The sequence below is a fragment of the Aquarana catesbeiana genome, linkage group LG09 (assembly GCF_042186555.1).
Source record: "Aquarana catesbeiana isolate 2022-GZ linkage group LG09, ASM4218655v1, whole genome shotgun sequence".
NCBI classification, from domain to species: Eukaryota; Metazoa; Chordata; class Amphibia; order Anura; family Ranidae; genus Aquarana; species Aquarana catesbeiana.
Genome location: NC_133332.1, coordinates 320,856,444 through 320,869,781, shown reverse-complemented (window position 1 = coordinate 320,869,781; position 13,338 = coordinate 320,856,444). Strand labels below are relative to the sequence as shown.

Sequence of the window (13,338 nt, the reverse complement as noted above, 5' to 3'; positions counted from 1 at the left end):
CCTTCCAAGTGTCTTTCCCAATTTCCTCCAAGTGTCTTCCCCAATTCCCTCCAAGTGTCTTCCCCAATTCCCTCCAAGTGTCTTCCCCAATTCCCTCCAAGTGTCTTTCCCAAATCTTTCCAAGTGTCTTCCCCAAATCTTTCCAAGTGTCTTCCTCAGTTCTGTCCAAGTGTCTTCCCCAATTCCTTCCAAGTGTCTTCCCCAATTCCTTCCAAGTGTCTACCTCAGTTCTGTCCAAGTGTCTTCCCCAATTCCCTCCAAGTGTCTTTCAAAATTTCCTCCAAGTGTCTTCCCCAATTCCCTCCAAGTGTTTATACCCAATTCCCTCCAGGTGCCTTCCTCAGTTCTGTCCAAGTGTCTTCCCCAATTCCCTCCAAGTGTCTTCCCCAATTCCCTCCAAGTGTCTTCCCCAATCCCCTCCAAGTGTCTTCCCCAATCCCCTCCAAGTGTCTTCCCCAATCCCCTCCAAGTGTCTTCCCCAATCCCCTCCAAGTGTCTTCCCCAATTCCCTCCAAGTGCCTTCCTCAGTTCTGTCCAAGTGTCTTCCCCAATTCCCTCCAAGTGTTTTCCCCAATTCCCTCCAGGTGCCTTCCTCAGTTCTGTCCAAGTGTCTTCCCCAATTCCCTCCAAGTGTCTTCCCCAATTCCCTCCAAGTGTCTTCCCCAATTCCCTCCAAGTGTCTTCCCCAAATCTTTCCAAGTGTCTTCCCCAAATCTTTCCAAGTGTCTTCCTCAGTTCTGTCCAAGTGTCTTCCCCAATTCCTTCCAAGTGTCTTCCCCAATTCCTTCCAAGTGTCTACCTCAGTTCTGTCCAAGTGTCTTCCCCAATTCCCTCCAAGTGTCTTTCAAAATTTCCTCCAAGTGTCTTCCCCAATTCCCTCCAAGTGTTTATACCCAATTCCCTCCAGGTGCCTTCCTCAGTTCTGTCCAAGTGTCTTCCCCAATTCCCTCCAAGTGTCTTCCCCAATTCCCTCCAAGTGTCTTCCCCAATCCCCTCCAAGTGTCTTCCCCAATCCCCTCCAAGTGTCTTCCCCAATCCCCTCCAAGTGTCTTCCCCAATCCCCTCCAAGTGTCTTCCCCAATTCCCTCCAAGTGCCTTCCTCAGTTCTGTCCAAGTGTCTTCCCCAATTCCTTCCAAGTGTCTTCCCCAATTCCCTCCAAGTGTCTTCCACAATTCCTTCCAAGTATCTACCTCAATTCTGTCCAAGTGTCTTCCCCAATTCCCTCCAAGTGTCTTCCCCAATCCCCTCCAAGTGTCTTCCCCAATTCCCTCCAAGTGCCTTCCTCAGTTCTGTCCAAGTTTCTTCCCCAATTCCTTCCAAGTGTCTTCCCCAATTCCCTCCAAGTGTCTTCCCCAATTCCCTCCAAGTGTCTTCCCCAATTCCCTCCAAGTGTCTTCCCCAATTCCTTCCAAGTATCTACCTCAATTCTGTCCAAGTGTCTTCCCCAATTCCCTCCAAGTGTCTTCCCCAATTCCCTCCAAGTGTCTTCCCCAATTCCTTCCAAGTGTCTACCTCAGTTCTGTCCAAGTGTCTTCCCCAATTCCTTCCAAGTGTCTATCTCAGTTCTGTCCAAGTGTCTTCCCCAATTCCCTCCAAGTGTCTTCCCCAGTTCCGTCCAAGTGTCTTCCTCAGGTGTGTCAGGAACATACCCCAGTATTTAAATCTGCACAGGTAACTCAACCACGTTCATCCAATCACCATGGAATATGTCAAGGCAGATGTTGATTGTCATAGAACATGACAGGCGGCTACTACTGCCTAGAGCCCTAGACAACCCTTTTAATAAACATTTTGCTAAGTACCATGATGCCTGTCCCTTGGTCCTGTACATCATAACTATAGCATGGTCAGGTAATGATCTCTTAGGAATATTCATGATCCCTTTACTCCTCAGATGGCCATGAAAACGGGAAAGGGTTGGATAGACGTTGGAAAGCCGGAGCGGGCGACTGTATTTCTTGAAACCTCCTTGACTGTAAGTTAAATATTATATCAGATCAGACTGGAGTCTGCCAGTGACTCAGCTTGGTAAGCTTCTCCATCGTGTCTCTACTAGAACCTAGAAAAGCTTTATTCCATGAAGATTCAGAGAAGCCCTCAGGAGACAGATGTGAATTCCCACAAAGACTGGGTGGAGGCGGAAATCTTTAAAGTGCTGACATATCAGGCAGAGGCTGTAAGTCCCCATGGTGTCTAGTCTTCTTAATGCTGAAATTGAATATGATTATATTTTGACTCCCCTGGTTCCTCCTCCCCTCCCCCTTCATCAACATGCTTATTGATTTAATAAAGGAGAAGTACGGGGAGAGCTCGTTTTGCTGTAGTTCTCCTATGGATCACAGAAGGGAAGTTCGTTTTGCACTCCTGTGACCCGTTTTCTCTGCTGACGTCACAGAATCAGTCCAGGCTCTGCGTCATCACGACCACGGATCGCCAAATCCCTGGACCGACACCCGGCTCAGCCTCTCAGCTCCCCAAAAAAAAGCCGATCACCTGCGGCTGTGAGAGGGACATCAGTCCCAATCGTGGAGACCCTCTGCAGAGGCTTCTGTGCCCACCTGTGCCACCTACCAGTGCACAACAGTTCTGCCTACCACCAGTGCCAACCAGCACCACCTACCAGTGCCCACAGTGTCACCTATCAGTGCCCATAGTGCCACCTATAAACGTCACCAATCAGTGCCTCATCACCAGTGCTGCCTATCAATACCACCTACCAGTGCCCATCAGTGTCACCTACCAGTGTCCATCAGTGCCACCTATCAGTGCCCATCAGTGAATCTACCAGTGCCCACCAGCACCACCTACCAGTGCCCACAGTACCACCCATCAGTGCCCACAGTGTCACCTACCAGTGCCCACAGTGCCACCTATAAACATCACCAATCAGTGCCTCATCACCAGTGCTGCCTATCAGTACCACCTAAAAGTGCCCATCAGTGCCACCTACCAGTGTCCATCAGTGCCACCTATCAGTGCCCATCAGTGACATCTATCAGTGCCTATCAGGGCCACCCATCATGGCCCATCAGTGCCATCTTATCAGTGCCCATCAGGGCCGTCTTATCAATGCCTATCAGTGTCACCTTATCTGTACCTATTAGTGTTGCCTTATCTGTGCCTATCAGTGCAGCCCATCAGTGCCCATCAATGCAGCCTCATCAGCAAATATCAATCAAGGAGAAAAATTACCCATTTGCAAAATTTTATGACAAACTATGAAACATGTTTTTTTTTTGTTTTTTAGCAAAAAATAAAAACCCCAGCGGTGATTAAATACCACTAAAATAAAGCTCCATTTGTGTACAAAAAATGATACAAATGTCATTTGAGTACAGTGTTGTATGACCGCGCAGTTGTCGTTCAAAGTGTGACAGCGCTGAAAGCTGAAAATTGGTCTGGGCAGGAGGGGGGGGGGGGGGGTTTAAGTGCCTGGTAAGCAAGTGGTTAAGTAAACATTTAGGATTCTTGGTCTTTCTATGTTTTTACCTGCGAGTTGTTGACGAGGGTCTCTTTAATCGCTCCAAAATCACTTGTTTAGGGGAATCTTGGGACGTTTTTCTTGTTTGGGTATTCGTAGAGATCGTTTGCCAGACACTTGCCCTACAATTTCCTGCAGAAGCAAAAAAGAACAATTTTTTGCACCAAGACATGTATTCCAGTCTGGTCAATGTAGTGGTATAGGGGGGGGGGGGGTCCCGTTCACACCGTTCACCCCCGTCCAATGTGATCCCACAACCCCTGAGAACGCAGGTTCCTACTGAGCGTTGTACTGGGCTGCATCAGAAGACATATTTGTGTTTAGGGTGCTCTGGTGCGTCGGTAGCGTGTGAGTTGGGGGGCTGGGGGGGATGCAGAGGAGGGCCTGGGCTGGGGGGATGCAGAGGAGGCCCTGGACTGGGGAGGGGGGTGCAGAGGAGGTGCTGGAGTGGGGAGGTGGGTACACAGGAGGCCCTGGACTGGGGGGTGCAGAGGAGGTCATGCAACGCTCTAATGCAGCACAGCAGAACATGAATTGGTGACGGGGCTCTAGGCTCCAGTCACATTAGCGCTTATCCAAAGTCGTAGCATTTGCAGTGCGACTTTGGAGCGTGACTTTTGATGTCATTTTGGTCCAACTTTTTTCATTCTATGGATCAAAGTCGCCACCAAAAGTAATGCAGGCACCTTTTCAAAGACTTTAAGCTTCACCGATTTGAACGGGGGGGCCATTGAAAAGAATGGGGTGCGACTCTGTTGTCCAAAGTAGCAGAAGTGTGAATGGAGCCTAAGTGTAAAAGAAATTTTTTTATGGCAACTGTCACATTCAAGGACTTTCCCCCGTTGTGTGCGTTCTCCCAGGCCGTGGCTCAGAAGGATTTCCAGACCGCTTCGGCGAGGATTCTGAGATGCAAAGACATGCTGCTGATGCAACCAAACAAGGTGGGGTGTAAAATAATCATTTTATTTGATGCATACTGTATTTATAAAATCCTTGTTTTACCAATAAACATTTAATATAGGGCAGAAGATTCCCAGAGCCCTGTGGGCTAGCTAAACAGAGAGAACAATGGACACTGCTTGCTTTGCAGCTGCCTTTGTCCGATTGTAACTTTGTATTAAGCCTTTAATAAGTGATTCGTCCCGAGAAATGATCCGAAAGGTACGGCCGGATTCTCTTTGATCGCCTCTATGGACTTGGAGGATCGGAGCGTTGTCATGACATCACTTCCGGTGATGTCATGACATGGTTTTTTTTTTTTAAAAAAAAGCAAATCTTTTTTTTTTTTTAAAGTAAAAGATCAAAAAAATAATTTTCTTTTGATCTTTTTGCTTAAAAAAAATGGCTTTTAAAAGGTAGAGGAGAGATTTGGTGTCTTTTTTGTTCCCAGATCTCTCCATAAAGAGGACCTGTCATGCTTATTTATATTACAATGGATGTTTACAGTACTTGTAATAGAAATAAAAGCAGGGTGGATAAAAATCAATGATTTAAAAAAAAAAAAAAATCAAAAGATTTTTTTTTTATTTCATTTTTTTTTTTTTTTTTTTATCAAATATGTTTTAATAAAATGCTTTTGGAGTAAAAATCTATCTAAAGATAGTTTACTATTTAAGATACATTAATTGACAAAGTGTTTAATACAGAGATTTAACATCTGGTCACTAGTGCTAGTTGCTGGTTTAGTTGAAAATCACAAGTTCTGTAATATCTCCTGTTATTGCTCAATACTTACTGTACCTATTTTTGGGGTATTCTGTTCAATATTTTATCCTCTATCTATTTGATACAGTCAATGTATGTATTGAAAGAGCAACTCAACAATAAAAAAGTTTTGATTTAAAAAAAAAAAAGATACATTTAATAATTTAGTTTATTCAGCATGAAATGGAGCTTAGTTATGTAGCACGAGGCTGTATATTCTGCAACATTTACATTTTTTTGTAAACTCATTCAATGAATCCAAGCTCTGTAAGCTGAGATAACATGCACTGCATTGATCACACAATTTCACAGTAACCATGAGATAAACCAAAGTTCAGGAATATATTCCTTTATCCCATTGTTTTGCAAAATCAATGTACACTACAAACTGTATGACTGAATCGGTTCTGATATCGCTGTTTTACTAACCTGACAGCTTATTATTCTAAATAAGAAACCTTCATTTTGTTTGTAAATGGTAAAGATTCTAACTACCAGTAAGAATGAGTCCTTACATTTAAAGAGCACCTCTCATTTCAGGTCCATAATAGCAGCGCCTGTTAGCGGGTGTCCACTCACCCGCTGCCGCCACGTCCCTCACCTTGTTGTGTCACTGCCGCATTCATCAGCCCTCCCATTAAAGTGAATGAGGCTGTCAGTGAGTCAACAGCGGGTAGAGGAAGAGCCAACAGCGGGTAGAGGAGGAGCCAACAGCAGGTCAGAGGAGGAGCCAACAGCGGGTCAGAGGAGGAGTCAACAGCGGGTCAGAGGAGGAGCCAACAGCGGGTCAGAGGAGGAGCCAACAGCGGGTAGAGGAGGAGCCAACAGCGGGTCAGAGGAGGAGCCAACAGCGGGTCAGAGGAGGAGCCGACAGCAGGTCAGAGGAGGAGCCAACAGCGGGTAGAGGAGGAGCCAATAGTGGGTCAGAGGAGGAGCCAACAGTGGGTAGAGGAGGAGCCAACAGCGGGTAGAGGAGGAGCCAACAGTGGGTCAGAGGAGGAGCCAACAGCGGGTCAGAGGAGGAGCCAACAGCGGGTAGAGGAGGAGCCAACAGCGGGTAGAGGAGGAGCCAACAGCAGGTAGAGGAGGAGCCAACAGTGGGTAGAGGAGGAGCCAACAGCGGGTCAGAGGAGGAGCCAACAGCGGGTAGAGGAGGAGCCAACAGCGGGTAGAGGAGGAGCCAACAGCGGGTCAGAGGAGGAGCCAACAGCGGGTCAGAGGAGGAGCCAACAGCGGGTCAGAGGAGGAGCCGCTGTGGGACAGAGATGACAGTTGCTCTTTAAAAATTATGATTTCAATCGAGTTGATTTAAATCAAGCCTTTTTACTAGTGATTTAAATCGACTTGATTTAAATCCAATCCACCCTGAATAAAAGTGATCAAAAAATAAATAAATAATTAAGGGGGTAGTGTAAAAAAATAAAATAAAAAGTAAAATAAATAATAATAAAAAAATGAAAGCGCCCTCATCCATCCATGCTTGTGCGCAGAAGCGAACGCTTACGTAAGTCACGCACGCATATGTAAAGAGTGTCCGCACCACACATGTGAAGTATCACTGCAATCATCAGAGCGAGAGCGATAATTATAGCGCCAGACCTCCTCTGTAAATCTAAACAGGTAAACCTGTAAAAAGGCGTCTAAAGGGTCGCCTATGCAGATTTTTAAATACCGTCGTTTGCCGCCATTCCACAGCCATGCACAATGTTAAAGCGTGACATGTTAGCTATTTACTCATCGTAACATCATCTTTCACATTATACAAAAAAACTGGGTCAAATGTTGTGTTTTGTTTTAATTCATTAACGTGTATTTTCTCCAAAGCAATTGCGTTTGCCAAATCGCTGCTCAAATCCCGTGTGAAATAAAAAAATTTTCATTTTATTCCCCAGGGCCTTTGCTAAAAATATATATAATGTTTGGGGGTTAGAAGTAGTTTTCTAGTAAAAAAAAAAAAAGGATTTAAACTTGCTGAAAAGTGCCAGAATATGCCGGATCTTCAAGTGGTTACATTTTTTAAAAATTTATTTTGCCTTTAGTAACATGTTAATACTGCGCAAAATCTGCGAACTTCACATGTTATAAATCCATGTAATACTGTATGTACAAAGGGTTTTGAACCACTCATAGTGTGTGTGTGTGTATATATATATATATTTATGAAATGCCACATTTTACCCAAAAAGATTGTCTTTAGGGTCTCAGATTTGCTCGGCCTTCCATACAATCACCTTGTAGTTCCATGAGCGGTTCTTACAATCTGTGATAAACATCAGCGGTATCAGCAGGACAGCGTTTGTAGTATATAACACGCTTTCATTTTCTGAGGCCCCCTATGTCACGTGCCTTGCCCTCCCTCCCCCCCGGGACCCCCTTGAAGTATCCTAGGCCCCCCCTCCTGTGGTGAAGCACTGATGATAAAGAGAATGGATCAAACATTGTCACACTGAAGATAGTATAAAAGCGGGGAATGGCAGGTACTTCCATAGTGACAGGATACATAGTAGCAGTGTGTTTGGCACTGTACACATCCGTAGATCAGGTTGCAGTAGCCTGGGAACTGCCCATGCTTCATACAATGCCGCCATTGTTCTGTATCTATGCAACATAGAGTCATAGCAGAGGTCACTGCTCACATATTTCTCCTGCCACTGACTAATGTAGCTGGGTGGGATCCTGTCCTATTCCCCTCCTGTGATTGGGTAGGATCCTGTACTGTTCTCCTCTTGTGGTTGGGTGGGATCCTGTCCTATTCTCCTCCTGTGATTGGGTAGGATCCTGTACTGTTCTCCTCTTGTGGTTGGGTGGGATCCTGTCCTATTCCCCTCCTGTGATTGGGTAGGATCCTGTACTATTCTCCTATTGTGGTTGGGTGGGATCCTGTGCTATTCCCCTCCTGTGATTGGGTGGGATCCTATACTGTTCTTCTCTTGTGGTTGGGTGGGATCCTGTCCTATTCCCCTCCTGTGATTGGGTGGGATCCTATACTGTTCTCCTCTTGTGGTTGGATGGGATCCTGTCCTATTCCCCTCCTGTGATTGGGTGGGATCCTGTACTGTTCTCCTATTGTGGTTGGGTGGGATCCTGTGCTATTCCCCTCCTGTGATTGGGTGGGATCCTGTACTGTTCTTCTCTTGTGGTTGGGTGGGATCCATTTCCTCTTCCCCTCCTGTGATTGGGTGGGATCCTATACTGTTCTCCTCTTGTGGTTGGATGGGATCCTGTCCTATTCCCCTCCTGTGATTGGGTGGGATCCTGTACTGTTCTCCTCTTGTGGTTGGGTGGGATCCTGTCCTATTCCCCTCCTGTGATTGGGTGGGATCCTGTACTGTTCTCCTCTTGTGGTTGGGTGGGATCCTGTGCTATTCCCCTCCTGTGATTGGGTGGGATCCTGTACTGTTCTCCTCTTGTGGTTGGTTGGGATCCTGTCCTATTCCCCTCCTGTGATTGGGTGGGATCCTGTACTGTTCTCCTCTTGTGGTTGGATGGGATCCTGTCCTATTTCCCTCCTGTGATTGGATGGGATCCTGTACTGTTGTCCTCTTGTGGTCGGGTGGGATCCTGTCCTATTCCCCTTGTGTGATTGGGTGGGATCCTGTATTGTTCTCCTCTTGTGGTTGGGTGGGATCCTGTCCTATTCCCCTCCTGTGGTTGGGTGGGATCCTGTACTGTTCTCCTCTTGTGGTTGGGTGGGATCCTGTCCTACTCCCTTCCTGTGATTGGGTGGGATCCTGTACTGTTCCCCTCTTGTGGTTGGGTGAGATCCTGTTCTGTTCTCCCCTTGTGGTTGGGTGGGATCCTGTCCTATTCCCCTCCTGTGGTTGGGTGGGACCCTGTACTGTTCTCCTCTTGTGGTTGGATGGGGTCCTGTCCTATCCCCCTCCTGTGGTTGGGTGGGACCCTGTACTGTTCTCCTCTTGTGGTTGGGTGGGACCCTGTACTGTTCTCCTCTTGTGGTTGGGTGGGACCCTGTACTGTTCTCCACTTGTGGTTGGATGGGGTCCTGTCCTATCCCCCTCCTGTGGTTGGGTGGGACCCTGTACTGTTCTCCTCTTGTGGTTGGGTGGGACCCTGTACTGTTCTCCTCCTGTGGTTGGATGGGATCTTGTACTGTTCTCCTCTTGTAGTTGGGTGGGATCCTGTCCTATTCCCCTCCTGTGGTTGAGTGGGACCCTGTACTGTTCTCCTCTTGTGGTTGGGTGGGTCCTGTCCTATTCCCTTCCTGTGATTGGGTGGGATCCTGTACTGTTTTCCTCTTGTGGTTGGGTATGATCCTGTCCTAGTTCCCTCCTGTGGTTGGGTGGGATCCTGTACTGTTCTCCTCTTGTGGTTGGGTGGGATCCTTTACAGTTCTCCTCTTGTGGGTGGGTGGGATCCTGTCCTATTCCCCTCCTGTGATTGGGTGGGATCCTTTACTGTTCTCCTCTTGTGAATGGGTGGGATCCTTTACTGTTCTCCTCTTGTGGTTGGGTGGGATCCTGTTCATATTCCCCTCCTGTGATTAGGTGGGATCCTGTCCTATTCCCCTCCTGTGATTGGGTGGGATCCTGTCCTATTCCCCTCCTGTGATTGGGTGGGATCCTGTCCTATACTTTTCCTGTGGCTGGAGGGGGGCCTGTCCTATTCTCCTCCCGTGTCTGGAGGACCTCCTTTACTCTCGAAGAAGCTTTTCCTCTGAGCATCCTCCCACCTCCCCAGGAACCTTTCCTCTTCTTTTCCTCATGATACAATCAAGTATACACATACAATATGTAACCATAGACGAGGAAGCTGATTGCGGTTGTATATGGTGGTCTAATCGTAAGATTTTGCTATGATGAACATACCATTATGAATGTATTTTTATTTGTGAGAAGCGTGGTGGCTCAGGGGTTGTAGCACTGGGGTCCTTGGCTTGAATCCCATCCAGAACACGATCTGCATGGAGTTTTCATGCTCTCCTCGTGCTTGTAAAGGTTTCCTCCCACACTCCAAAGCTGGTAAAATAAAAAAGTATCAAAGTACAAATATTTTACTTATTTATCACTATATTAAAGTGGTTCTACAGGCTGAAGGTGCATTCTATGAATGAAGGTGAATAACTTGTGTGCAGGCCCCACCAATACTTACCTGAGCTCCATCACTATCCAATTATGTACACTCGGCTCTTTGGGGACTCTCCCTCCTCATTGGCTGAGCCATTGGCTCCCGCTGCTGTCAATCACAGCCAGTGAACCAACGAGGAGAGATCGAGGAGGCGGGGTGTGTGTGTGAATGGACACGCAGAGCAGCGGCTCTGGAGCGAGCCAGCTTCCGTGTCCCTAGGGCAAGCTGTTTGCTCTGGGGGCACTCGGCCGGAGGGAGGGGCCAGGAGCGCCTGCAGGGGCCCCAAGAAGAGGAGGCTCGGGGCTGCTCTGTGTAAAACCATTACAGAGCTGGTAAGTATAACATATTTGTTTTTTTGTTTTTTTTAACTTGCCTGTATTATCACTTTAAGGAGACACCAACACTGCCCATAAATCACAGCTCTTCTCTTTTGAAGTCCTGAAAGACAGGTAGACATATACAGTATATAGAGTATATATATATATATATATATATATATAGCTTGAATAATAGTGTCCTCGCTCTACAGACATTACAACCATATACAATTACAGGCCTACGTATTTCACAGCTTGCTAACCGCTGCTTCAGTCCCCCCCCCCCAAACACACAAAACAGATGGTATATGTTGGTTATAACAGTTCTCTCATTTACAGTAATACGAAGTCTCAGTTAAAGCAGGAACATCACTCTCCCGATCACCGGGAACTCTGTGTAATCCTTATGCTGCCATCATTAGTCACAGGGGATTACAGAAGGGGGATTCGATTTACTGTTTTTTTACATTTCTACAGTTACTTTCTGGTTTCTGGCCTAGGCCAAAATGATGTCATAGATGCCAGGAGTCTTCACGGGGGGGGGGAGTGTGGGGGGCTTTTCACATAATCCACACCCTCCGGTCTGTATGCCTGAAGTATGGGCAGATGGATTCCAGGAAGTAAATGCTTCATGAATCATCTGCCTTTAATTCAAGATGGATAAATAGATGGGGACATAGATGGATGGAGACATGGATGGATGGATAGATGGATGGAGGCATGGATGGATGGATGGAGACATGGATGAATGAATGGAGACATGGATGAATGGATAGATAGATGGATGGAGGCATGGATAGATGGATGGAGACATAGATGAATGGATAGAGACATGGATGGATGGAGACATGGATGGATAGATGGAGACATGGATAGATGGATGGAGACATGGATGGATGGATGGATGGATGGAGACATGGATGGATGGATGGAGACATGGATGGATAGATGGAGACATGGATGGATGGAGACATGGATGGATGGATGGAGACATGGATGTATGGATGGAGACATGGATGGATGGATGGATGGATAGATGGAGGCATGGATGGATAGATGGAGACATGGATGGATGGATGGATGGATAGATGGAGGCATGGATGGATAGATGGAGACATGGATGAATGGATGGATGGATGGAGACATGGATGAATGGAGGCATGGATGGATAGATGGAGACATGGATGAATGGATGGATAGATAGATAGATGGATGGAGACATAGATAGATGGATGGAGACATAGATAGATGGATGGAGGCATGGATGAATGGATGGAGACATGGATGGATGGATGGATGGATGGATGGAGACATGGATGGATGGATGGAGACATGGATGGATGGATGGATGGATAGATGGAGGCATGGATGGATAGATGGAGACATGGATGAATGGATGGATGGATGGAGACATGGATGAATGGAGGCATGGATGGATAGATGGAGACATGGATGAATGGATGGATAGATAGATAGATGGATGGAGACATAGATAGATGGATGGAGACATAGATAGATGGATGGAGGCATGGATGAATGGATGGAGACATGGATGGAGACATTAATGGAGACATGGATGGATGGATGGAGACATGGATGGATGGAGACATGGATGGAGACATGGATGGAGACATGGACGGATGGAGACATGGGTGGATGGAGACATGGAAGGATGGATGGATGGATGGATGGAGACCAACATGGATGGATGGATGGAGACATGAATGGATGGAGACATGGATAGATGGATGGATGGATGGATGGATGGATGGATGGAGACCAACATGGATGGATGGATGGATGGAGACATGGATGGATGGATGGAGACATGGATAGATGGATGTAGACCGACATGGATGGATGGATGTAGACCGACATGGATGGATGGATGGATGGATGGGTGGTTGGGGGAGTTTGCTCCAACTATTAGAAATGAATATATATTATATAGTGTGTTGGGTTTTTGGTGAGAAGTGACTAACAAGCCCAGTATTTGGTTTTCAGGCACCTCTCCTGTCTATATTGTGTTACAATTGTGGAGTAGAGATGTATGAAGGTAAAGAGTATGAGCAGAGCACCTTCTGGCTGAGGTAAGTCCTGATGTCATTCAATGTGTGAGGCCCGGGGGGGGGGGGGGGGGGGGGTTGGGGGCAGGGAAGGAACGGAATTCTCATCAGTGCTGGAACTTCTCATAAAAATTATCTCTCTAAAACTGTCCAGCCCTATTACATTACGTCTTATCGAATTTCTGCAGACATTACTTCTGGAAAATAGTCAAAGCGCGGCTGTTATCTTGTAGCAAGGGGCTGATTTTTCATATGAAATATTTCTCATTTCATTCCACCGTATAAAGGCTGCAGTGTCTTAAAGCTGAACTCCGGGCACAAAACATTTCATTTATATCTATTCCACAATGACCACAAAGGATAGAAATCCACTTTGTGTGCACCAAATACCTTCCCAAACCCAGATATGACCTTGTAAAAGTGTCAGTGACATCATCAGTGGGCTGTTCATGGCCTGTGCAGAGAGGGGAGCTGTGGGAGGGGCCCAGCAGGCTCCACCTACTACAGGAGGAGGCCCGAGAGCAGAACAGTCCCCCCAGTACAAGGAGAAAAAACAGAGCTGTGGGAGGGGCCCAGCAGGCTCCACCTTCTACGGGAGGGGGCGGAGACAAGACCAGTTCCCCTGCACAAGGAGAGCGAGCAAAGCTGTGGGAAGGGCACAGCAGGTTCCACCTACTACAGGAG

At 46.9% G+C, this 13,338-nt stretch overlaps 1 protein-coding gene across 1 annotated transcript in view; it reads left to right on the top strand.

Annotated features, from left to right (window-relative positions):
- TEX11 (testis expressed 11) overlaps positions 1-13,338 on the top strand; it is a 96,569-nt gene that overhangs the window by 21,274 nt on the left and 61,957 nt on the right. Inside the window, exons 3-6 of the mRNA XM_073600993.1 lie at positions 1,896-1,976; positions 2,058-2,177; positions 10,412-10,603; positions 12,593-12,678. Coding sequence (XP_073457094.1) covers positions 1,896-1,976; positions 2,058-2,177; positions 10,412-10,603; positions 12,593-12,678 — 479 coding nt within the window. The remainder of the gene's footprint in view (positions 1-1,895; positions 1,977-2,057; positions 2,178-10,411; positions 10,604-12,592; positions 12,679-13,338) is intronic.